At 41.4% G+C, this 27,948-nt stretch overlaps 1 protein-coding gene across 1 annotated transcript in view; it reads left to right on the top strand.

The window, feature by feature from the left end:
- The first annotated feature begins 6,046 nt into the window (after positions 1-6,046).
- The window catches only part of lhfpl4a (LHFPL tetraspan subfamily member 4a), a 37,356-nt gene continuing 15,454 nt past the window's right edge, over positions 6,047-27,948 (top strand). Inside the window, exon 1 of the mRNA XM_029507060.1 lies at positions 6,047-6,455. Within this exon, the coding sequence (XP_029362920.1) occupies positions 6,047-6,455 (409 nt within the window). The remainder of the gene's footprint in view (positions 6,456-27,948) is intronic.

Raw genomic sequence — 27,948 nt, 5'->3', positions numbered from 1 at the left:
TTCCAGATTTCCAAATCCAGGGTGATTGCGGTGGAGTGATACCAGCCATTGAGGCACCGAATCTCAGCCCAGACTTCGTAAGGAGTATGTACCGAAGCCTCAATGAAACGCAAGCGTCCATTTTCTACACTGCGCATGAATGGTGTATGAAATGTGTCTGGAGTCAAAATCCTGAACCAGCAGTTCGCAGTGAAACTGGCATTTGATTGTACAGCTCACAAAGTGCAAGGCATGACTATGAAGTCTGCAGTGGTTGGTCTGAAGCGTGTATTTGAATCTTTAATGGCCTATGTCACTCTTAGCCGTACAAACTCACTTGAAGGACTGAAGATCATTGAGTTTGAGGAAAAGAAGATTTATGCTGATCCAAATATAACGACAGCAATGGACAATATGAGTCACGCTTCATTCCAGATTACAAAACCACTGTTGCACTTTGTGAAAACAGCAGGCCACACTGGTTCCACATTTGCAATCGTCCATCATAACATGGAAGGACTTTCGACGCACATGGATGACGTGAAATGTCACCATGAATTCAGGCTTGCCTACATCTTGTGTGTTATGGAAACTCACTTGACTGGATCCTTCGTTCCCCCAAAGTTTCACTTGGACGGATATGACCTGTTTGTGTGCAACAGACACGTCTCATACGCAAACAGAGTATGAGCGCCACAAATCAGCATAAACCTGCCTCACCCCTCAGAGAGGTACCCCTTCTCTGACCCTCCACTCAGGCTGACATGCTAACCTTATCAGGCAGCGAACGCAAATTGCCGCTCTGGAATGCATCCATACTGAAAAGGATACAAGGGTTGATATAATAAGAAATAGGATACTCTGATCAAGTAAGAGACTGCAAAGACGCCGAACCGACTTCTCTGCAAAAAGAGGACTTTGTAGCTGTTTGAATCTGTTTTCTACAAGCCAATTTGGTAGAGATAGGACTTACACCGAATGATGAACTACTCCAGTCACGTAGCCATAGCACCACCTGATGGCAAGCCATCAGAACCAATGGCGTGTTGCCACCACACCATAATCTACATACTTGAATTCCACTCATAAATGCCTGAGAAAGAGAAAAAGAAAGACACTTCATACCCTGTCCATAGCCACGTCTCTGATTTTCCACAGCCAGTGAACATATGCATGAAAATGATCTTTTCTTAGTTGATTTGTTTGTGTGCTCTGATGTCGTGATTGCCTAATAACCACTTAATTGTGTTTTGCAGTGAATCAGATAAAACCATGCCCACCGAAGTAACCACATCAAGCAGAGAAAACTGTACTTATCAAACGATACATTTATCCTTGTTTTACATATAACTTCAAACTTGGGTGAATGAAAGGTGTAGTTAAAATCCAAGCACCGTTGTAACTGTTACTACTTACATTTGTGTTAGATTGCAGAACACACGGAGACAAATATATAGAGGCACTCATACACATTTACAGACACACACAATACAGACAGATACACACACACAATCACACAAACATAGACACAGAAATACACACATAGAAACATACATTTACAGACACGAGCAGACACACAAAACACAAACATACAGACGTACACAAACACACAGACAAATATACAGATGCACACACAGAGACTTTTTGAACTATGAGCGATCAAAGGAGTAGTCCAAGCCAGAGTGGAGCTGCTTGTTAACTTGAGTGAGAGAAGTATGAAAAAATAGCAAATTTAAAATTTTTATGCAAATTCATTGATTGATTGACTTTCCTTAATGAGGAGCTGGCAGCACTGGTCATTACACATCTGTCCCAAATATATGGGCTAAGAGGGCCCTACTGAACATACTAGTACTTACAGCAGACTCATTTGTTCACTCTCATCCTGTGCATATTCTCATTCATCCAGCTCAAAGTCATATTTGTCAAACAATTGAATCGAATGCAATTGGTCCTCCAAACCGTCTGGGCAACGGGCCCCGTGTCACTTTAAAATTTCCCTGGAATTTTCTAGTTATTATTAGTAGTGGTAGTAGTAGTAGCAATCATATTTATTGTATGTATTTTAACAATTTACATTAAAAAAGATAGATCCAATTGATCTAATAACAAATATTGTACATAGTCATGGAGATCACATTCCTACCTTTTCAAATCATGGAATACATCCCTGAGCCACAACATTGCTCAAAGTGACATGTTCTTTATTCCAATGAACGGAGACAAACACATTTCTGGCGTTGTATATACACACCATGTATTCATGCACAGTCAAAAACAGTTCCCATTAAATGCAGTATTTGTGTTTGCTGAAAATGATAATGTTTAGCTGTTTTATGAACTTCAGCATGAGAGAAAAGAGGAATCTGTATATTTTGTGAATCAAAGATTTGTTAGGAATGAAACATTATGATAGATAGTCCTCGGATTGTGACAATCATTGGATTTTACAGCTCTCCCTCTCAATTCAACCTTATGCCTGAGGATGGCAGCATCACACAGGATTTTGCAAACAACCATCAAGTGCTGCTTGAGATGGAAATAATGTTTCACATACATGCTGCAACTTTTATTTCATATAATAAAGAATACAGGGGATATGGAGGGATACAAATCGATGTCACAAATGGGTTCTAAATTAACACCCTCCTACCCGCTCAATGCTGGTTAAAATTCATTTTGGCGCGTGTTGATCAAAACTTACTAGCCAGTTTGGCTCTACGCAATGTTTAGTTCTTGGTCATTTGTACCCCTGGCAGTGATTCCTACATTTCCAATAAATACTGTGCTGTAATGCTACGTGATGACGTTTAATATGCCCCTTGGCTGCACGAATGCCGGTATTTCACCAGTTGGGTGAGAAGAGAAAGAATGGAGGGTATACAGATATCGGCGACAGAGCGTGCGAAACAAAAAAAAAAGAAAGTTTAACGTCCAATGACTAGTGGAAATTCTGATTGGCTGGTAACTTTAGAGAGCCACTAGCCACATTGGCTGGTGATCAAAAAAGTTAACTTAGAACCCTGAACACATATGTACACACACACCTCAAACTCGAACTTAGTTGTTCTGCAGCTGCATAAGACTGCCATCATGTTGTCCTCAAATCACTTCATGCCGTCTGTCTCTCACTATTTAAAACCACATGCACATATGGATGCAGTCATGCAGACATTCACTCACAAAATTCAAAAACCTTCTGTTCCCTGTCTCTGGAAACACCTCTCATTTCTCAGGAAATGTAACGTCCTTTTGTAAAGTCTGTTTTCTTCCTCTGACATGTAGCTACACTGCAGCTTCAACTCTCACAATTTTAGCACACACACGTGCATATATATAAATCTCCACATGCAAGCTTGTGTGCACATATAAAATATACATAGAAAGACTAACACTTACACGCACATCTTGTCAACACCCCTGCTTCTGTGAACAAATGACAGGCCACTGGATGAAGATAATCTGAGTGTTGTAGAATCAGAGGGCAAAAATGCACATTTGTTTGGACAGAACCCAGCGTGCTGTGTGCGTTCTGAGCGCACAGAGCATGCAGGAGATACAACTGAAGGAATTAACCAGGTGCATTATTGATCAAACATATATGCGAATTTCCAAGAATGTGCGTTCGCACCTCTGAGACCTCTGCCGCCTTTACATTCTGTCAAACTCAACTAGCGTGAAGACAAAATGGAGATCAGGTGCAACAGTCTTTCTCTGTTCCACCCTTAGAAACTTCACAGACCACTGCCTTGACCAAGATTTTTTTGAATATACTAGCTGTAGGGCAGATGTGTTTCACCCCAGAGTGAAAAATAGAGCTTTTAATGGACAGAAGATGAAAACTTCAATGGTTAAGTAAACATTGGACCCAGAAAAAACAGACCTCTTAAGTAGAGAATACAGGATGTCAGTATTGCATTGCACTTTGCTGTCATACAGAAATTTGTGGTTTTTCATAGTTACATTCTGTGCCCGGCTAGTGCCTGTTTTGTTCCCCGAGCTCAAGCAGGTGATTCACATTTCTTGTTTTTAGTGAAATGTCTCAACATTGATCGGATGGTTTGTGGTGAGTTTGCTAATCACAATTTCAGCTTGATCAACACAAGTTTATGACAAAATCACTACAGAACTAACACCACTCCTGTCAGCCTTGGTATTACTTTGCAAATTAATACAAGTAACTGTCAACTGTGGTTTTGAACAAAATGTCATTTAGACTCGTTTAAAATCAAATTTATATGTATTCATTTGTCAGACACTCTTATCCAAAGTGATGGCTACTAACAGGCAATGCAGGAGAGGCCTTTTTGTCAGTATGAAGTTCTGCATCCATTAAAGCAGATCAGAGTGTGAAAGAAACAATAATAACAGTGCCAGTGATATATGTTTAGGTTTTAGGAGAGAAAGTTGTCCCATAAAGATGAGTTGTGGAGAACATCTTGAAAACAGAGGGACGTCCCTACTCTGATAGACTTCAGGAGCTGGTTCACCTTCAGGGAACCACAAACCAGAACAGTCGGGACTCAGATGATTCTGGTTCAGGGATGTTTAGCAGAGAGATGTGTTCTTTGGGGCTGTTTGAAGACAAGAATGGCTGGTGCATTCTGGACCATCTTTGAAAGTTTGAGCACTAAGGAAGACCTGCTTGACGATAATTGACCATGTTTGTTTAAGTGTACAAAGTTGTGTTTCACAAACATTTATTGAACACCATAGAGAAAAGCAGATTCAAACATGAGGCCTGGGAAATATATTTCACATGTCCATTACATGTGGAACATTTTTTTATATGTACAAAAATGAAATAGCCTACTAACTGCTTTGAAAACATTTTTTGCATTTACTGTAAATAAGCAGAAACTATTGTGATTCTACTGTATGCGTCACATTCGCTCTGCTCTTCCTTCAAATTGGCTTCCCCGGGTTGGACCGAGTGGTAGTCCACGGACCAGTGTAGGTCCGTTTGGCTCGACCCTCGTGATGAAAGAAGCTCGATATTCATGCGAAGAAATATTTCCAGCGTCCTTGTCTGATTTCAAATTCAAGATTAGCAGGGGTGGATTGGATTGGATTATTTGGATGCAAATATCCCCCTACACACACACACACACACACCCACTAACACACAATCTTCTCTGCTGCTGCTCCTGTGCCCGTGCACGTGAATGCGCTACATCGCTGTCATCAGCAACCTACAACATCAGCATCTTCCGGGAGGGGGGCGCACAGAAGAAAAACGGAAGGAGGAGGACGGAGAAAGAAAGAGAGAGCGGGAGAGGAGACATACTGGATAAGAGCTGCAAAAAAAAACCATGAAGATAATGGAGTCGAGGCGGTGGAAGATATCGGATTTACCAGAAAGGACTGTTGAAATTTGACATGGGGACTCGGCTTGAAACCTTTTCTTGATTTATTTTTTTTTTATTTGGTTGTGTTTGATTTGGTTGATGCTGCGTGGACAGTGAGGGTGAGTCGAGGAAGGGGAGCACCCCACGGATGCCTAGGAAGGTAACGGGGTCCGCCACTGGCAGCCTCGGTAATAACGGACATCCTGAAGGCTGACTCAATTTTTGTGGATTTTTAAAAATCATTCATGGTGTAGCCCTGAGGAAACGAGCCTTACAGAGCAATAGTGAATCACTGGTCTTGGTAAATTATTAATTAGTGCTAGGTAGCTATGATTTTGTATTGCCTCTGTGTAGTACTCTCCTTTGTTTTTAAATTTGTATTATGTTTAGTATCGTGAGCTCTCATTTAGATTTGCATATTTTTATTTTATTTTATTTTATTTTATTTATATATTTATTTATTTATTTATTTTTTGCGTGTGGTTATGTAGGCCCGTTTAATAGCCTTTAACGGCCACATAAGAAACAGCTCAAGTGGGGAGAGTATTGGTGCAGGGAAGCTTTGACATAGAAAAGGGGGAGAATATAAGATCTGGCTTGTGAGTGGCGTCTGGGAATAAAAAAAATATTAGATTTACATGATTTTCTTCTGAGAGTCTCTATAAGAGGTGGACAGGGGTGGAAAGAGAGTTATTTGGAAAAAAAAAACACGACCAAACATGTTGCCTTCTCAAGAAGCCTCCAAGATCTACCACGACAACTATATGCGCAACTCCCGGGCCATTGGGGTGCTGTGGGCCATCTTCACCATTTGCTTCGCCATCGTTAACGTGGTGGTGTTCATCCAGCCATACTGGATCGGAGACAGCGTCAACACGCCACAGGCTGGCTACTTCGGCCTCTTCCACTACTGCGTGGGCAGCGGGCCGTCGCCCAGCCGGGAGCTCACCTGCGTGGGCAGCTTCTCCGACTTCAGCTCCATCCCGTCCGGAGCCTTCAAGGCGGCTTCGGTCTTCGTACTGCTGTCCATGGTGCTGATCCTCAGCTGCATCGCCTGCATGGCGCTCTTCTTCTTCTGCAACACCTCCACCGTTTACAAGACCTGCGCCTGGATGCAGCTGCTGTGTGGTAGGCACTCTGTCATCTTCTTCTTTTCGCGCACGGAGTCTGGTAAAAAAAAAAAAACAGATAACAAATGTATATATATATATATGTGTGTGTATATATATACACACAGTCAGAGCTCATCTGAGCCCCGTTAGCATGAACCCGCAGAAAGGAAGCTATCGGACAGACTCATTTACTATTATTAACACTAACATAAAGAACACATAGAGATCACATATCAATGAATGAGTTTCCCATTAGAAATCTTCCCCGGAATCCCCTATATTGGCACAGAGCTGAGGTTTAACCGGAAAAGACAATGAGATTGTTTGTATTTTATTTTTATTTTTTCGAGATGCTTGAGAAACGATGGGAGATGCCATCTACCCAAAAACACACACATACACAGTTCATGCAAAATTGCAAAATGGGCGATTTTCACGTGCATCGTGTTGTTGTGACACCTTCAGTCATCGTGAGGACTCCTGAGGTCAGTCCGTGACCTGATGGTTCAGGAGCCAACAGATATTTTCTTAGGAATATCATACGGGCAGAAATTAGGTGAGAAGCATGCGTGTCTGTTCAATGCACTGCAGACTGAGGGTCTATTTTCGGTTCCTCTTAGACTTCATGGGCAGCTGTTGACAGAAACAGACCCCCGGAACCAACTCTGAATGGAGCAGGATTTTATGTTGATGAAATGCAAATGTAATTCATTCATCCATCCCAGCTTGATCGTCTGAACGATGTGCTGTGGCATGATGTCACGGTGCAGTGTACACCGCACCACCGTCGGGCCGTATCTCTGTTTTTCCTAGTGTGGGGGATGACTGGGGATAAATGGACTCTTCCGTTCTGGCAGCTTGCAAGGGCAGGAATGGGGGTGGGAGCTCTGTAAAATTTACAAATGGACGCTTTGGTAGCTCAGTTTATATTTGTGCAAGCTCCAAAGATAAGTGCTCTTCACACACCTAACACTGTGGTGACATTAGTGTGCTGCTATGGGGATGATTAGCAAATAACAGCACCAGATATTGAAAATATATTCAATTCAGCTTCAGTTAGATAGTTTACAGCTGAATGGCTAAGTTGAAATGTTGTGCTTTTTTTTTTTTTTTTTACCTCAATCATTTGGAATAATTGATTAGTAGTTTGGAATCTGGAGAAATGAAAAAAGAAATAAACTTGAAGTCCACAGATATTCAGTTTACTGTCAAAGAGAAAGAGAAAATATTCAGATTTGAGAAGCCAGACATTTGGGCATTTTTAGCATCAACTCACTGATTAATAAGAGTGATAATTTCATTGCTACATATCTGATTTTCTATTCTACTTCTGTGATGAAGAGACTGATTATTCTATGCAAGGAGATTAGGTTTTATTAAAATTTATTGCTAGTGTCTTATTTATTTCTTATTGTCTGCTGATCTTTTAGGCTTTAATCCAACACTGATGTGAGAGGGAAAAAAATTATGTCTCAAGGCCAACTGTGAGAAATGACCAAGTCAGCAAGATTTAACCTCTGAGTGGTGAAAGCAGCATCTCAGAAGAAGGAAAAAAATATCCTGATCTCCCCCATGAGCACATTTCTACAGTGCCAAGTGTCCTGTATATAGCCATCTCCTTTATAAAGCTGATTAATGTGATAAAAAGTCCAAGTAAAATAGCGTGGGAGTCAGATTTCTGTACAGAATGAGAGGGAGGAAGAGAGAAAGAGAGAGGCAGAAAGGTAAACAAAGAGAGAGAAACCAGCATCTTTGTTCCTTATATATTGTTCCTCTTCTTATCCCCATCTGCCCACTCTGCGTTTACTCTGTTTTGCCAACTGTGCTGAAAGGACTTGGCACTCAACAATCAGCACAAATCAGGAAGAAGAGAAGAAGTGCAGATTTTACTAATTTAAAAGAAAGCTTTGTGACTGAACAAGACCTGAACCTGGGCCTACAAACCATTAACCATAAAGTAAATCATTGAGGACAAAAAAGATGGGCAGACTCTTCAAATACTAAAAGTCACAATAATTCATTGTAAGTAAATACTATACTGTACTGATGATTTATTTGTTGACAAGAAATTTAATGTCATATTCAGGCTGATCGTAAATGTTCAATTCCAACTGTTAGGCTCTCTTGCAGGACCTAAGCTAACATATATTTTAATCTTCATTGAATCTACAGTCTGTTTTCCCAATTAATTAACGTATTTTGGTGATCATTACTGCCCAAAACCTGAAGATACTTAATTTCCTATTAAGGAAGACGAAGGAAATACAAAAACCTTAATTCTATTGTAATGTGAAAGACAGAAAGTGATAACAGTGTTGAATAAGAAGGGTGAAAGTTAATGAGTTTGATGTTAACTTACATGATATCAATAAATTGATAATATTGATGCATCCTTATGTATGTAGCCCTCTGTTGCTAAGGGGGGATCTACTTACAGTCAGAGGATCCCAAGATAGATCTATGGGCCGCACCTGTGCATCATCGCACCTGTCACTGATGGGTATGTGGATTAAAATCTAATCTAAAAGTAATGGGTGTGAATGTGATGTGTCTGTTGAGTTACATCAGGCAACTCTTACATTTTGGAATATTGCTGAAGCTCAAATTGTTTTATTGAGTCATAAATATTGGAGGGGAGATATTTAAAAAAATATATTTAATATTTTTGTCAATACATTCAAGCTGTTAAAGAGTAAATCTTAACAATACCAGGGTCTTCTGATATTTTTGGATTGCTTAGGTTAAACAATGACCAGTTGCCTCTAATTTGGGACAGTGTTTTTGAAGCTTCAGAAGGTTTTACTTTACAGTAGATGCATGTGATCTGTGGTGGAGGTTAGTTGTCTAATAGGCTTGGCAGACAGGCTAATGGTATTCTCCACATTGGAGATGATAATTTAATCATCCATTCTGTCTTGCTGGGTCCAGCAGCAAGTCTCCTGGCACTTGAAAGTGGTAGAGTGTACCACAGGCGATACAGTAAGGGCCAATTTGAACTGTTGGTATGCTAGCTTTGGACCAATGGACCAACAGTGTCAATTTGAGGAGCTGTGTCAAACTTTACCCTGATGGTTGTCTTGGTGCATGCTGCAGAGAGCAGGGGGTAAAAACAGGAAGGTGCACCCAATGAAAAGTTTATCATTGTCCACGCACCCTTATGGAAGCTGTAAGCTGAAACAGTAATAAAGTCTGTGGGGGAGTGTTGCGCCCAGCAGGAGAGACATTTAAGCAATTACATCAAAAGTTAGAACAAGTAATAATATTACTACTTATTGGTTTTGTAAATGTAAAATAAAGATGAAAGGAAAAATGGCACCGAGGCCATTGGTAGACCTCTTGGCAGAGCAGAGTGACACACTGTGTGTTGGCATCTTCAGGCTGAAAGTGGGCCAAACTTGGCCCCTGTGTGAACTGAGCTGAACAAATGTGATTCAGGTTAAACTATTCGAAAAGGACTGTGAGGTGACCCTCATAATTCTTGGCACTTTAGGCTGAGTGTATTTAACAATAGGCCAAAGTGAGGCAATCACTGGCCAGGTTTATGGTTTATGGCTGCTGATTGTGGACCTGATGGCAAGGCTGCAGGAAATTACAGAAGCGAACTCAAGCCAAGTCACAGCTTGGAAAAAAAACAAAACCCTCAAGATCAGGAACTGGAAGGATGTTCAGTGTAATCTTACTATTCTTCAGGAACAGGAAGATTACACAGCCCTGCAGGGCCAAAGCAGAGGCCAGGAAGATGACAGTCATTGAAGTCCAGTTACCTTTGGACATAACTCAGGAGCAAGTCTGTCAACACTTGAAAATACAAATAAACAAAATAGCAATCATACTGTAGATAATGAAGGAATTAGTGGTCACTGTAACTTTGTGAGTTTTGTTTCTAGTTGCCCTGTTGGCTACCTTTTCGTTTGTTTGTTTTTTTTTTTACCCAAAGAAACCATATTGGAGGAGAAGGTGGAGCTACAAATGAGTGATGGGCAGCTTTGTTTACAAATGTAAAAAAAAGACTTTTGATAATTTGAAAATAAAAGCATAATTGGCTGTCACCTTTTATCAGAATCTAAATAGCTTTGGTTTGCTTCAGGCCACACTTCTTTGGTGGTAGAACTAGGAGAGGTTGTGTTACTGGTCAGGGAAGTGAATTTGACATCACTGGCTCAACAATTTAAATTATTTTTAGTGTGTACAGTAAAAAAGTGCAACACTATGAAGAATAATAAAGGCTGTTTTTTTCTTTAAGCACTAATCTGTAGTTTTCTTCTCAGGAACAGCCTTAAATCAGGAGGATCATAATATTATCTATTAAAAATTAAAGAATAAAACCATGAATCATTTGCTCATCTCCCATACTCCGTCTAGACTACTGAACACATTGAAAACGGTAGTCCTTGCTTATGAAACACGCCATATGTAATTCCATAGTCTTACTGTCAAATTTTAATATTTTAGTTGTGTGATTGTGTCTTTGTATGTTTCAGCAATCTACAAACTACAGATCACTATTGCAGTTTCCTTACCTATAGCACTATTTCATTTTGTACATCATGTTTTTCACTCATGTTTCAGATACCACTCCTGTAATTTAAACCATGCGATCCAGATGATAGCCAGGATGCTGATTTCAGGAAATCCAGGATCATCAGTGTAAGAGAGATGAATTGGAAATAAAAAAGGAGGAACAAATTAGCATCAGTGGGATAAAAAGTAAATAAATGATTATGAAAAATTATCTGATTGCAGTCAGACAATAATGAGTTCAACATTGGAATGCACAAATCAAAACCAACTGAAAGTGGCTTAGGCCAGGACCATGAGTGAATCAACAGCAGTCTCCTGACAGTGACTTAACTCCATTTTCGCCCAGTTATATCACACTTCAATGGGAAAGTGAATACACATAAAATCTAGATGAAGCAGCATTTCTCCTCACATGTAAATAACAAGAGGAGGGAAAAATATTCCACCGGTACCAAGATTTTCCAAAGAGCCTGGCTGTTTGCACCTTTGCCTGGTGTTAGATTAATTTGGTGGAAAAATGATAGAGATTTAGCTTTAATTCTCCATTCGTGAACTAAGATGACTTTTTGGCGTTCAGAGGAATTGCAGGTGAAGTTTGAGTTTTGACCTCCCAGCAAAAATTGTTTTGTTTCTGGATGTTGCAACCATTTTTTCCTCTCCCCCTTTTCCTCATCTATTATATCTCTCTGGTTTTTATAATTTTCTTCCATCCCTCCTGCAGACATAAGGAATGACAGGAAAGCTCCAAGACTTACCAGCTAGTTCAACTCTCTCCTTTCTTTACTCCATCAGCTCAGGCCTTCATCCCTCCATCACGTCTGACCCTGTCTGTTGAAATATTAAACAGAACTAAGCAGGACACAGCACAGGGGATGAGCTGTCTCGGGAGAAATGACCTGTCTGCACTTTTTGTGAGCTTGTGTCTCTATGTGTGTGTCTTTGTGCATGTTTCTCTGTGTGTAGGTGTTAAAGCAAGTTACTGTGCTGTAATTAAGGAACCTCAGAAGCTTGCTAGCTGGTATGCCTTGCAGTTAACACTTCCCTGATGCCTCAGCATGAGAGGACAGATACAGTACACCAAGCAATCAGTAGTGACTTACAGAATAGCTCAGAGTTCCCGCCCATGGCTTTGGCCTTCTCCGCTTGATCAAAAGATTGAGGCTCTCTCAGCACTCCTGTCAGGAAATGATAGAAGCCTTATGGTGCACATTTCAACTAAAGAACAGCACAAAACACGACATATTGCCATTTTAGATGAAGGCAAGAGTCACAGCTCATTTGAGGCAGCTTGTCATTGCATGTAGAGCCATGGGCCAGAACAATCTGGAACAGCTATAGTGGCAAAGTGGTTTGCGCTGTTGCCCCACAATAAGAAGGTCCAGACCTTGCTCACCAAATTGGACATTTTTTTCAGCCCTCATCCTGTCCCTTCAGTGGGTAATTTCAATTTTCCTGCCACTCAGTCCATCATTCTCCTGGAGTTTCAGTTCCAAGTTTTTTTTTTTTTGTTTTTTTTTTAATTTCCCTATGGCTGCTAGAAAAAAAAGACTTCATTATGATAGCCTTTAGGCTGTCATATATTGTCCATCATAAAAAGTGAGCACATTGGTTGTTTATACAGCATATTGTTACAGTTTGATATGGGTGACATCCAGGCATCAAGAGAAAAGGGAAACCAGGTAGCACAAAAACATAGTAGTTACCACTGTTGGCTGACCCAAAGAAAGTCATTGGTTCAATTCCGGGGCCTGGGGACTCTCTGTTTTGGCTTTGCTTGGCTTGGCTACTGCATTTTCCTCACACAGTCCAAACACATGCATGTCTTGGATCATCGGTGACTCGAAATTGCCCATAGGTATGAGTGTGAGTGGTCGTTCATCTCTGTTTGCCTCTACATGTTGGCCTTGTGATGGACTAACCTGTCCTCACCCAACATGAGCTGGGATTGGGTCCAGCAAACAGCAACTTGATATACAAAATGCTCCCAAGAGCAGCCAGAGCAGCATCCAACAGATGTTTGCTGAGCTGAAATGTCCAAATCTTAGACTCAGACCTTTTCAGAAACTAATTTTGATTCTATGAAATTATAGTTAAATTGCCCATAGCCGATGCAATCTAATATTGGCGGCATAATCTGCCTTTAACATGTGCATACAGTGGGTACGGAAAGTATTCAGACCCCCTTACATTTTTCACTCTTTGTTACATTGCAGCCATTTGCTAAAGTTGATTTTACTGATTCACTGATTCTTGAGAGTCGGGACAAAACATTTTCAGAAAAACTTTTTTTGAAAATGTCCACTTTATTGATTAGGGTTATATATTAATATATTCATGTAGATAAAGATCTGTGCTAGTTAACCATGTAAATGTGCAGACTGGTCTTTCAAAAACATTTTTAACAAATTCATAATTCACAAATTCTGAAAGGAGGTTCCCACCTGATGACGGGACGTAATAGTTATCGCCGCTCACTGGCCTAGTTGGATATTATCTGTAGGGCACATAGAGCAGGGTGAAAGTTTATTGCTAGGAAGGTAATTACTGAGTCTGGTCCATTTTTTGTCACACAAGTTTCTTGTGTTTTCTCTAAATAAATGCTTACCTTAAAGACTTGATTTGTGTCAACTCCATCAGACACCTAATGCTGATAAAAATCTGATGGTGTTGACAGGAAACTGACGGAGTTGACAAAACTATATTTGCATTTCTGATTCATGAACAAATGCTTTTTTAAACAGATGGAAGTTACAATAGATTAAGAAATAACAACTTTCTCCGATTCCTCTGTGCCCTGTCTCCAATTTCGTCTGTCTGTATTACTTTTTTGTCTTGAACTCTCTGGGTCACTATTTATTTTTTCTCTTCTCTTTTGTTGGTACTCTCTATTTCTTCTCCGTCGCTCATCAACTGACAGTTTCTGACTAGCAATGCTTTCCTTTAATACAAAAGTCATGAAATATGTATTTTAATATGACTATGGAATCAGATGTCCATTTGCTTAATATGATTGATTGATGGATGGATGGATGGAAAATATTAAAGGTGCTGTGTTTGTTTCTACAACCAGATGTTGAAAACATCTACACACTAGCTTGTGCAAATCAGTGTCCTGTGGAAGTAGAGGGAAATGTGACACAGCCATTACAATATTCCCAAGAGTATAACACAAAATGTTCATGATTTCTTCCTGGACTTCCTGAGCATGTGTGACAACAGATAAGAAGTAGCAACTTCCACATTAATTTACTCTAGGTACCCCACTAGCCCTTCCACTATGTCACAGTATCAAACATCTGATTGGATGATGTGTCTGTTTTAGATAAATTTGCCACAGTTAACATTGTACTGGAATGTATTACACTAATGGCAGTAGAAAGGCAGGGTTTTGCACACTGTCCAAGTCAAACAGAAAGACTGAAAACTTACAGCCACATGAAATTTTGGTTTTTGCTCTTCAGTGAATTTGTAAAAATGTCTAAATTTCTGTGTTTCTCTGTCAAAATGGAGTGCTGTGTGTACATTAATATCAGTTTAAATGATTTTAGCAAATGGCTGCAATGTAACAGAGTGAAAATTTTAACCCACTGTATATGGGTTATTTCTGAGGTGTATCATACTCCGTCTTTCAAACATCCTACACTTGAATGGACAAAGATCATTTTCAGGCTTCCAATTGAAGCTTCTGGACAGAAAATTCTCAGTTTCTACATATTTGGTTTATGTCAACTGCAGCAACTGTAAAGGATGAAATGATTTTATAACAAAAATCTGTACTGTAAAAACTGTAAAATTTAATCAAATCCCCCATAGAACCCTAAAACAAAATTTCCCTTTATTACACTTAGGAAACACTTTTGTATCACACTGATGTGCACTGGATTGCATTAGAAGTGTGGATTCATCCTGTTTGAGTATAATTCCAAGGGATAAAGGATGAAGGCTTGTTCATGATGTCACTCTTTGTTTGCATGAATGACCAACAAGGTCACTTCCTGGCGAGGCCAGTCCAGCTTTATATTTTTCACATACACATGGAAAGAACGGTTGTTCGGAGGGAGTGAACAAAACACAGCCAGTGAAGGAGTTTCTGTGTGGTGATATTTTTCAGCTTTTATGTGTGTGTTCTCATGTGTGTTTGCTTTGGGGCCACATATACGCATCTCTTCATGTGAGCACTTCATTAATAATGAGAATGCTCTCCTTCTCTTCTCCAAGCCAAAGTCTTAGCTTCACCAGTAAATGGGTGACTGTGTGCATGTATGAGTGTGTTTGTGTGTAGCTTGAAAAGTACAGTAGCACTAATATACATATGTAGATAAACACACCCACATGCCTGTGTTTCCAGCAGGAGCTAAATAGATACTGCAGTGGTCGAGTTAAAAATAGATGTGGAGAGGAAGAGAGAGAGAGGAGAGTTTCCTTGGGGATATCCCATCCTTTCTCTCTCTCTATTTCACTCTCTCTTTGTCTCTCTCTCCCTCTGTGTGAGATTTCTGGCCAGCTTCTGGCCACCCCAATGTACATGTTTTAATTATTAGGCGGTTAATAAATCATTTTAAAGTCACTGGGATGTTTCTAGAAATATCCTGACAGCTGAATAATGCATTCCTTTGACCCTTCCCAGCATTTTCACTCTGTTTGTGAGTGAAAGAGAGCAAGCAGCAGACAGACATTATGTAAGAAGGTAAAAATGAAAATTCCTCTATTATAGATCACTCCTGCTGTAGCATCCCTGGCCAACTGATGGTTGGACTCTTCGACTGATGTTTCACAGCGTTTATTTGTTTAGTCTTCGTGCACTTGAGTGAACACTAAACACCGAAGACACAGCGCAAGAGCGAAAGAAATTACAATTTACTGTATTTTACCCTATACACACAAAATAAAATTATAATTTTTTTAGCTGCTAAATCAGTTACACAATCACGAACTATTACCCTTCCTCTCCTTTCTTCTAAACTAACAGAACAGCTACGATAACAAATTAACGTTCAGCTCGCCAAAACTATCTGCCAGGAGCTTATTTATCATGACATCAACAATATCTTTCAACACTTTAAACAATTTTAGTTCTTCACACTTCTCCAAAGCCGGTACGGTTGCGTCAAACACCCGGAAGTTGTAAATTGTGCTTTTACAAGCGAGTACCCTTTCAAAATAAAAGTCAAATTTTTTAATGTGAATAAATAAATAATAACCTGGCTTTTAAAGGATGTACTCAATATATATATACAAAACAACACGTTTATATAGATAAACATCTTAATCAGGTCATTTACACCTGAATCTCATTAATGTGTAACATATGCAACATGCACACCTCCATTTCAAAATGAGTCATTATTTAAGGGCTATGGGAGGTGCTGGAGCCAATACCGACCAATGATCCAGGCAAAGGCGGGGTACACCCTGGACAGGTTGCCAGTATATCGCAGGGCCAACACACAGAGACGTACAGAAATGCTTACTGCAATTTAGAGTAACCAACAGAAAGGCCCCAGTCCTGGGAATTGAACACATTACCTATCCTTTTCCATGTTGCAAGGGTTGTTGCAGCCAATCCCAGCTCACATTAGGGGTGGGGTATACCTTGGACAAAATCAATTTTGTTAGAACTAATGCAAATAAATAAGTAAAAATGTATGTTGAAAAATATGGTATTTGCATTTATATTTGGTGTTTCCATGTGTTGCATGGTGAATAGAATTCTGATTGAAGAGAAAAGAATTGTGTTCATGTGCAAGCCTTTGTACACCTGCTATTCTTCTTCAACATTCACAACACATGCCAGCAACATCCTCCTCAGCCAGTGACACAGGGATGGGTGAGGAAAAGATGAAGGCAGAGAGGTAGAAGGAGGTGGACAAAAATGAGATGAGGTCGAGATTCAAAACCAAAGAAAATTAGTTTGGTAAAAATGTCACAAAAATTCACAATTTGGTATGCATGACGTCACCAAGAAAGAGTTTAATTCTTAGCCTCGCTCTCCAGACAAGAAAAAAAAAAAGAGAGATTTAAAAATGTTGTCAGAAGGGAAAAGGCAGTGTTAGGTGGGCTGTGGGGCCAAAGTCTAAGGACCCACGGGAGGCAGACACTGGACTGAAATTTTAATAGCAAAAATATAATCCTAAAGGTTAAATCAAAATAATTGCCCAGGGCAGGGGCAAGAGAGAGTAACACATGAATAACCACTGCAAAGCAGGGAAAACAGCATAGTCTTCCAACAGTTCAAAAGATAACAAACCAAAAACCAAATTGTGAGGCAGGGAGAGGACAAGAGTAAAACACCAAAAGTATCAAAAGAAAATTACTGCAAGCAGGAAACAAGCCAGGGACGCAGGTAACACCAAGGAGACAGGAGCGCAATAACAGGGAAACAGGCCAAATCAAATCAAATCAGATTTATTTGTGTAGCGCCAAATTATAACAAATTAAATCAAGGCACTTTACACATAATAGAGCAGGTCTAGACCAAACCCTATATAAAATTATTTAAAGAGACCTAACAGATCCCTAATGAGCAAGCATTTGGTGACAGTGGCAAGAAACCTTGGGCAGAACTGACATCTATCTGATAAACAGGATTGGAACCACCTTAGTGCAGTTCCTTTAATGCCAATTTTATGTTCCAGTCTCTGTAATAAAATATTATGATGAGTGTCAAATGCAGCATTGAGATCTAACAGGAGAAGTATGGAGGCCCATTGTCTGAAACCATTAGAATATCATTGGAGACGTTAACCAGCGCTGTTTCTGTGCTGTGCTGTGCTGTGCTGAAGTCTAAATCCTGACTGAAACTCTTCGAGCAAACCATTCCCATGGACATGGCAATGCAATTGATTTGCAGCTTCTTTTTTGATGATTTTAGAAATGTAGGGAAAGTTTGATATGGGTCTATAATTGGCCAAAACATCTGGATCAAGATTCATATTTTTAAGTTGGGATTTGATGACTGCAGTCTTCAGAGTATGAGGTACATAACCCGAAGATAAGGTCCGATTAATCAGATATAAGATGAACGGCTCAATTAAGTGAAACATTTATTTATTTATTTAAATTTAAGCTCAACTGGCCCCCAAGCTGGGGTTTGATGACCGTGGTCTTAAGTGCCTGAGGTACATAACCCAGAAATAAAGTCAGATTAATCAAATCTAGAATGAACGGCTCAATTAAATAAAAGCTCTCTTTAAAGAGGCTAGTTGGTACTGGGTCTAATAGACAGGTTGATGGTCTAGATGATGAAACTATAGAAGCTAGCTCTGAGAGATTCAGAGGTGAGAATGATTCCAGATGTAAAATAGGCATTGCAGTTGATTAGGGAGTTGCTGTATTCAGTAGAAGATTACTTTGTAATTCAGGGACGAGGCAGAAAGGCCAGGAAGACAATGCAACGATGGGGCACAGGACAAAGCACGATGGGGGTATATATGTACACAGGGAGTTGAGAAGATGATGGACAGATGCAGGGCATGAGGAAAACAAGGAGGTGACTAAACAAAAGGGAAAACACAGGTGTGCTGGAATAAAAATGACGCAAGACGGGAAGTGCTACAAAACAAAACACAACCAACAGGAAACAGGGGGAAAACAAGGCAAAAGGAGGAATCCTAACAGGCAGACTTAAAGAAAAGCAAGGGAGCTCCATGCCAAATAGCCCCTCAGCAACACGTACACAAATACGCGCAAACACACACACACACACACACACACACAACCCTAACCCTAACCCCAACAGACGCAGCCCAAGGCTCAAAAGACAAGGACATTGTTGCGAAGAAAGGTCAGAGGAATTCGGTAGTGTGGGGATATTTTGGCTATTTAAAGTCTGACAAAAAGCAGAGTAGTGTGCACTGCAAATTGTGTCGAGCTTTTGAGAATTTAGACTTTTCTATTTCGTATTACCTATTTTATCTTTTTGTAATTGACCAAAGAATTCAGTTGTCGATTTGTTTGTGTTCTACTCTAGCACTTGAAGCTTCTCCCTGGTCAGAATTAACATATTAGTTTATTATAGAATCATCTAATTTATTTGAAATACAGTTCTACAAGTTCTGTAGTACATTTCATATGTTTAACTTCTGACAGAAAATGAATATTTAAGTCAATATTAATGTGGTATCTTCACATCTCACAGAGAAGTAAAAAGGAACTTTTAATTAGATTTTTATCATGATACATCGACTATCGATATTGACTGACATGAAATATCATGAAAGGATTCTGTTGCATATCGCCCAGCCCTACTTCCAGGATTATCTTAAGATGACCAAAGACTATAGCTGCTCCCCATTCACTTAATAGCTGTGATATCTTCTTGCCAAGCTGAAATTTTAAAGCTGCAGTTCACACACCACTCCAAAGGCTGGTGTCACACCGCGTTGACACTTGATGAGAGGAAGTAAAGTGTTGTGTAGTTTAATTATGCATTTTAACAGATGCCTTTCTGTTCCTATATGAATGCGTCTGGATCATCACATTTACATGCGATAGGTGTGCTAGTATTCATCCATTTATCTTCTGCTGCTTATCTGTTTCCGGGTCGCAGGGGTGCTGGAGCCAATCCCAGCTCAGACTGGGCATGGGTGGGGTACACCCAAACATACATGTCTTTGGACGGTGGGAGGAAACCGGAGTACCCAGAGGAAACCCATGCAGGCACAGGGAGAACATGCAAACTTCACACAGAAAGGCCCCAGGGTGGAACCGAACCCACAAACAGCACTGTGCGTTAGTATGGGCTTTGACTATTTTTGAGACATCTGTTCTCAAGATGGTCTTAGGGCCTGATCTACGAAAGGTTTGCTAATATAAAAACATGTGCAAACTTGATGTCACCCACAAAAAAATGTGCAAGCTGATCTCCTAATTGTACGCACTGAGGAGTGCATCTTTGAAGTGAGCAAAACGACACGCTGTCCATTTAGCAACTTGGCCTTAATGGATATGGAGTATGGGCGTTTCTGCCCAGGTGAGCAAAATACTTTACAATTTAAATTACAATTTATCAAACCCTAAAAGTAATTGCGGAGATGATGATTGCATCTAAATGCAATACATTGGAGGGGCAGGTGCAAATCATCCTGGCTTTACGCACGATGATTGCTGTTTCTTTCAGGACAAGAACGGGAACAATGAATGCAGATGCAAAGAATGGATTTTTCTTGTTCGCGTCAGTATATTTGGGATGACAGAGGAAAAAATTATTCAGACAAATCACTGAGCCTGTGTACAGGAATCGCAAACAGCCACTCATTAAACGTGGAGGTGACTCCAGAGGGATCATAACTAATATCCAGAGTTGGTGAACGACTCATTCAGCATGAGAAATAGCAGTACATTTTCAAACCTAGGAGATGGCGAGTATTGTGATGGCTGGTTGTTCCGTGAGTAGTTTCTATATACGCTACGCTATATAAATCATTTCTCTCATTGAACAAAATTAAACCATATATTTTCATATGTTTCAAAGCTGATAGTGCATATCCCCTCCATCCCTTCTTCCTGACACTGATACTCAACCCTACCATTGATACAATGTGGCCCATATACGGAAACGGAACGTAGTGGAGTACACGTTTGGGGTGCTGAAAAGCTGGTTCAGGTGTTTAATTGCCTCCTCTACAAGCACTTCATATTCAACTGAATCAAATTTCATTTTCTAAGTGGATGAATTCACATATGCACAGACCGTGTATGCCCAATTGGAGCACACAGGCCAGTGCTGGATGGCGCCTTAGCTCTGTTTCTTGTGTGCTTTCCGAAGGAATGTCGTGGTGCCTTAAACTTCACCAAAGCTTCATCAAAAATATTTCACACACACAAATACACACACATGTATATAAAACACAATTGGTATTTTTAAAGATCTTGTATAATCTTTTTTGTTGCTTGTCTTGATCTTTATGGGCATGTAGATAAGTAAGTATGAAAAAAATGTTACGCAATAAGTCTTTAAATATCTTTAGGAAACTAAAAATAAACTGTTTCACACTAAATTGAACTAGATCACGAATGTTTCTTGGGAAAACCTTTCCAAGTGTTTTCATTGGCTTGATGTGCTTTGATGCCTTGTTTACAACTGATGGGCTGAAAACGGAGCTATGAAAAGAAACAACAAGAAGTGATGAACTAAGATGAAAAAAGATTTAATGGAGGAGAGCAACAGTAACCATCCTGCTCCCCTTCTTCCCTCCTCATACAACAAATTTTTCCCCTTCATTCCTCAGTTCTTGCAATCTCTCATCACTCCCTCCTATACTCTCTCTCTCTGTTTGATGCCTTTGCTTGCTGCCTTTGAAGTTCCTCCCCTACAAGTTTAGAATTCAGTGTCTTGAGATAGAGGAGAGGAGGAAGGAAGAGAATTTGAAAACCCACTTCAAAAGGCTTTTCCTGGGTTGTGGGAAGGTGGGGGTTATTTTTAGTCGGCTGGTGAACACTTTAACACTTTAAGGGGTGAGCCAGATAGAGGTGAGGTCATATCATGTAGCCTTTACTTTCTCCATTATACTCCATATTCTTTTCTGGAATGAAAATGTTGTTGAGTTGCTCTTCTTTAACCTTAGAAATACAAATGGAGATGCTAAAAGCGTGGAAATTACAGTTCTGTGACAACAGATGGATGTAGGGATCAGCAAACAGAAGGGTGCTATGGGTGGTTATTGATACATGCACTTCAGTGCATTTGAATGGAAATGCAAGGAATGGCAGAATCATAATATGGTAACTATATGCTTACATACAATTTTTTTTAATTAGATGAAATTTTTGTATAGCCCCCAAATCTCACCAAAGCAGTGACTCTTACTTCCTGTCAGGTAGTAGGTTCAGAACAGAAAACAAACAAAGCAACATTTTGTCTGATTTGAGGGAGTCTGGATTGGAGGAGCATGTGGAGTTTTCATGTTCTTCCCGTGCTTGTGAAGGTTTCCTCCTACCATCCAAAGACATGCATGTTTACATTGATTGGTGACTTTAAAATGCCCATAGGTATGACTTTGAGTGTGAGTGGTTGTCTGTCTCTGTATGTGTTGGCACTGCAATGGACTGGCAACCTGTCCAGGGTGTACTCCACCTTCACCCAATTCCAGCTGGGATTGGTTCAAGCACCCTGTGACCCAGAAACGGATAAGCAAATACAAATGAATGGAAGGGTGTCATGCCACAAGATGAAACATCAAATCCATAAAACATGTTACCTGACGTACATTATTCAGTTAATGATTTTATCAGCTCTCTTCCATGTTAATGTCTTGCATAAAGGTCATAAAAGAAGCTAATAACACAATGATTTCCCGTGACATTTGCTTCCATTGCTTTCATATACTCTCATTACTTACTGTATTATCATCATATTCCTTCTCATTACATTCTCTCAGTATTGTTGCCATTATTTTGTCAGAAGTCACCTCCTGTTAGCATGTTTTGCTGCTTTACACAAAGAGGTCATGACTAATCTCATGTCCTGTTGCTGTGAGTTAACCACCCACCATTTTATCATGATGAATGGTGACTAGGTGAAACATGGGGTATTCAGAGGCAATCGCTCATGTGAGAAGGTTTAACCATATTACTAATGGGCAGTTCTGTAATACACGCAAATCACCTTCAAACCTAAAGGCAATATTTTCACTCAGTTCTACATTGTTAAAAGTAAAGCTTAAAGCTGCTTAAAAAGGCCTTTTGTGTTAGGACCCCTTATTTTGTCTGCAGTGTGTCTTGTTTTATTTAGTAGCTTCCTGTCTTGTCTCTTGTTGCTTCCTAGCACACGTGCGTTCTCCTGTGTAATCACCTCCACGTTTGCCTCATGCCCTCCACCTGTCCCTTGTCTTCTCACCTCCCTCTCTGTGTGTATGTATACCCCTGGTCACCCTTTGTTCTCTGCCAGATTGTTGCTTTGCCTTCGTGCCTTGTCCTGTGTTCTCCAAGTTAGTATCCTGTTCTCAGTGATTCTTTTGTTGTTTCTGTTGGTGTTGGTGTTATTTTCCCTGCCTCCCTGCAGTGTTTTTTTTTTTTTTTTTTTTTGTATTTTCCCTGCTTGGCAATGGTTTTTCATTGTTACTTGTATTGTTGATCTATGTTCTCTCTGCTTTGCAGTGATTTTTGTTTGGCACTTTTTCCTGTCCCTGCCGTGTGCAGTGATTTTTATTTTACCTTGATGGATTACATTTTTGCTATTAAAATTACAGTTTTTCACCCCTGCATCAGTGTCTGCCTTGTGGGTCTAAGAGACCTCAGGCCTCACGGCCTGGCATAACAGAACAATCTGGCCAATACTGACCCCACAGAAAGCAGCCAGCCCACCGTCCACATGGCGGTGGCCTCCCAGGGAGCACTGCTTGAACGGCTTGAGGAGCTCCTCACTGCCCTGGTCGACAGCAACCAGCTGATGGCCAGACAGGTCTCAGAGCTTGGCCATCTGGTCTCCCATCTCTCCAACCAAGGGACAGCTTCCCCCACTTCAACACCTCCAGAGCCATTGCAGAGAGGGATAGTCACATTCTGGAATCTGAACCACGGGGATCTGGAGAAATGCAGGGGTTTCTTTCTCCAGTGCGACATGGTTTTCAAACAGAAACCCAGGACCTTCAACTCTGATGTTGCCAAGGTTTAGTACGTGGTGGGGCTCCTTTGCGGAGGGGCTTTGGATTGGGCAGATGCAGTCTCCTCCAACTGCAGCGCCGACCACCCAAACTATGACTTCAGGAATCAGGTCCGGTCGGTCTTTGACCATCCGGACTACTCAGGAGCTGCCAGGAACCGCCTACTTCACCTCTGGCAGGGGTCTCGCTCTGAGGCCGACTAGGCCGTAGAGTTCTGGACACTGGCAGCGGACTATGGCTGGAACCACGCAGCTCTTCAGGGGTTTTTCAGTCCGACTCATGACCAGCCTCCCGACCTGCCCTCTCTTGTTTCACTTTCCATCAGGTTGGAAAACCGGTTACATGAGCGACGCCGCGATCTTGAGCCAGTCCATGGCTCTGCAGACCTCTGGTTACCTCAGGCCAGAGCAGTGGTCAGCTACCCAGTCGAGCACCATCAGTCAGCTTACCCATGGAGAATGAGCCTATGCAGCTTGGGTAAGCCTGATTAACCCCGGAGGAAAACCTCCGCAGGAGATGAGCTGGCGAGTGCCTGTACTGTGGTGAGCTTGGCCACTTCCTGTCCTCTTGTCCGGTGCACCCAAAAGAGAGGGCTCACCTGTAGGTGTGGGGATGCTGATGAGCCACTACTCTTGCCCCCCTGGAAAGGCCCTGACTCCAGGTCGAGGCCACCATATGTCTCCCTGATTTGTCTTTTCCCGTGTATGCCCTCATTGACTCAGGCGCCAAGGACAATCTGCTCGATCTGGGACTGGCGAAGCAGCTGAACATTTCCCTTGAGCCCCTGGACTGCCCTGTTGCTGATTACTGCCTTAATGGCAAGCCACTAGCCGAAGTAGCATTGAAAGGGGGCAAATCCACGCTGATCCCAGTGGCCAAACTCCAACAATCGCAAGTAGCTGGGAGATTCCTGGGGTTTTCCAACCTCTACAGGCACTTCATCAAAGGTTACAGCAAAGTGGCCAACAGTGTCCAGTTACCCCTTTGTCTGGACTGCAGAGGCCGCCAAAGCTCTTGCCACACTCAAGGACCTTTTCACCTCAGCCCCAGTGCTCATCCAGCCTGACCCCCACTGGCAGTTCGTGGTTGAGGTGGATGCCTCAGGCTCCAGGGTAGGGGCTATCCTTTCTCAGTGTTTGGAATCTGATAATAAACTCAGACCCTGTGATGCCTTCTCTCACCATCTCAACTCCGCAGAACGGAATTACGACGTTGGAAACTGAGAACTACTGGCAGTCAAACTGGCATTGGAGGAGTGGTGACACTGGCTGGAGGGCACTGAGCTACCTTTCATTGTGTGGACAGACCATAAGAACCTGTCCTATCTTCAAATCTTTTTTAGCCGTTTTGACTTTATAGTGACTTACAGGCCTGACTCCTGCAAAGCCAAACCAGATGCGCTGTCACGCTGGTTCTCCACCCCTGACAAGGAAACGCTCCTGAGCTAATTCTTCTCACTGAAAGAGCGATAGGAGCCTTCATTTGGGACATCGACCAAGCGGTAAGAGAGGCCCAGGAACTTCAGCCAGACCCAGGTAATGGACCCGCTAATTGCTGCCGCCTATATTGTCCACTCCCAGGTCATTCAGTGGGGCCACAACTCCCTGTTCACCTGCCATCCTGGGGCCAACAGGACCATCTCCCTCATCAAGAGGCATTATTGGTGGCCCTCCCTCGAACTGGATGTCTGGGAGTATGTGGCTGCTTGCTCCACCTGTGCTTGGAGCAAGACTTCCCACCAGGCCCACTCTGGACTCCTACATCCGCTTCCTACCCCTGGTCGTCCCTGGTCCCACATCGCCCTTGACTTTGTCACTGGTCTTCCCCCATCCTCTGGCCAGACGGTAATTCTCACCATTGTTAATTGCTTCTCTAAGTCTCCAAACTTCCCTCAGCCACCGAAACTGCAGACCTGATTACTCAGCACAAGGTCAGTATTCATGGTATCCCCACTCACATTATGTTGCGCCGAGGCACCCAGTTCAACTCCCAGGTCTGGACGGCATTCTGCACCGCCCTAGGAGCTACTGTCAGCCTGTCCTCCAGGTTCCATCCTCAGACCAATGGCCAGGCTGAGCACACCAATCAGGACCTGGAGACTGCCCTCCGCTTTGTAGTGGAGGCAAACCATGAAGACTGGAGCACTCGTCTCCCTTGGGTGGAGTATGCTCACAACTCCCTTACATCCTCTGCCACGGGCTCTCCCCATTTGAGGCTTCCTTAGGTTATCAGCCTCCCCTGTTCCCAGACCAAGGGAAGAACTAGTGGTCTCGTCAATGCAACACCACCTGCAGCACTGTCGCCAGATTTGGCAGAGAACCCGCTCTGCCGTCCTGCATGTGTCAGACTCTGCTCAATGGTCAGCCAAAAAAACAAAAAACAAAAAGCCACTGTAGGAAGCCTACCCCTCAGACTCTTCCCTGCCTCCCTGCAGTGGCTTTTTGTTTTTTTTTTTAAACAGTCTGGACTCTTTTCCCTGCTCAGCAGTGTTTTTTTGTTGTTACTTTGTATTGCTGATCTCTGTTCTCTCTGCTTTGCAGTTGTTTTTGTTTGGTACTTTTTCCAGCACCTGCCCTGCAGAGTGATTTTTATTTTACCTTGGTTGGATTACATTTTTGCTATTAGAATTACAGTTTTTCTGTACACCCCTGCATCATTGTCTGCCTTGTGGATCCTAGAGACTTCAGGTCTCATGGCCTGGCATAACACTTTTGTTCCTTTTTTCGGAATTAAAAACTCTCATCCAAGCTCACTCAAATCCTGCGTGTTCTTATATTTAGAGGATGTCGTACTGGAGAGAGTACAGTCTGTGTATTTGTTTGTATGATAGCTTTGTCATTCTAAATCAGAACTATGTTATTACAGTTAAAGTATCAAATGCACCTTAAAATCAGGTGTTAGGGTTTCTGTGAATTTGTGATGTCACTACGAAGCAGTAGCCAAGCCTTAGCCATGACCCTCAATCCAGCCCACCTGAGCCCACCATAATATCTTGCAGGATTTGGTTTCTCTGAGTGCCAATCAAAAAAATAAAATCCTTTGTAACAGATGTAACAGATCTGCACTGGTGTAAACAGTGTCCAGGCAATATGCACAACTTTGGAGTGTGACCCCCCCATGGTCAGTTTAAACGTTATGGTAATAGACCGTTCATTTTAAGATGAAAGGAAGAGGCAGCTAGAGAGGAGGTCATATCATGTAGCCATTTCTTCATCATTCAAATGAATGGTCACAAAAAAATCGCAATCAACCACAGTCCTTAAGGAATATATGGATGCCTTGGCAATGGCTGGAGACTGAAAAGTCCTTCAAAGAGGGAATACACCTTCTCCTCTCCTGCACCACTCTTTTTTAAATAGTTGACTTTTTGTTGTTGTGCAGCTTTATTGCACAAAAGATCAACACAGTATACACCCCATTATAATCAGTGATCACACACCAGTGTCCCTACACCTTCAACTAAAATTCACCCTGGAACCGTCCCCCCACTTGGTTCTTTAACACCTCATTACTAAAGGATCCAGAATTTGGCACGTTAACAAGAAAGGAATGGGAAAACCTTTTGGAAACAAATGACTCTCCAAATTTATCTACATCTCTTGATTTAGGAAGCTGGGAAGGCTGTAATCAGAGGCAAAGTTTTATCTCACTTGTCTTACAAGAAAAAACAAGAACAACAGGCTGAAAAAAAAACAAACAAACAAACAAAAACAAAAAAACATTGAGGATAAGATTAGAGAACTAACAGAACACTATGTAACAAAACCAAATGAAGAATAATGGATCCAACTAGAAAATGAAAATTCAAACTAGAACATATCCTATAAAAAACAAAACAGGGTTTATATTTCAACAAGTCAGATACCTACATTTTTAACATAACAACAAATCAGGAAAATCAACACCAACGCAACAGAGGAAAATCTCTTATAGCTGCAATTCATTGCTGCATTAACTGACTGAAGAATAGAGAAGCTTCTTGGATGCTCCACTGACAATTGATGAACTAACCCCGATTCTGACACTCACGACAGAATGAACTACACATCTTTGAATTGAGGTAAATCCTCAACCATTGGGCACATTCCAATGGATTCTGAAAGTGGAGATTTGTAGCTTTCCATCAATATACATGACTTTACGTTAGGGACACAGTGTGTCAGTTGGTGAGCTCAATGGGGGAGCAGCTGCAAAGGTGCGAAAACAACAGGCTACGAGCGTCAGAGTGCTGACTCAGTGACTTTTCAACTGTGTATTAGCAGATACTTTTTTATAAATACTATTTTGCATTGTAAATAATAGTGTTGGTAGCAGTAGAAGCCAATTCTTTATCTGCCAGATAAAGAAAAGTCCCATGTAGTTTTGTGGAGGAGGATTTACAGGAGG

This window comes from Echeneis naucrates, chromosome 7 (assembly GCF_900963305.1).
Source record: "Echeneis naucrates chromosome 7, fEcheNa1.1, whole genome shotgun sequence".
In the NCBI taxonomy this organism is placed as follows: Eukaryota; Metazoa; Chordata; class Actinopteri; order Carangiformes; family Echeneidae; genus Echeneis; species Echeneis naucrates.
Note: the sequence above shows the minus strand (reverse complement) of the source record. Positions and strands in the feature narration are given on the sequence as shown.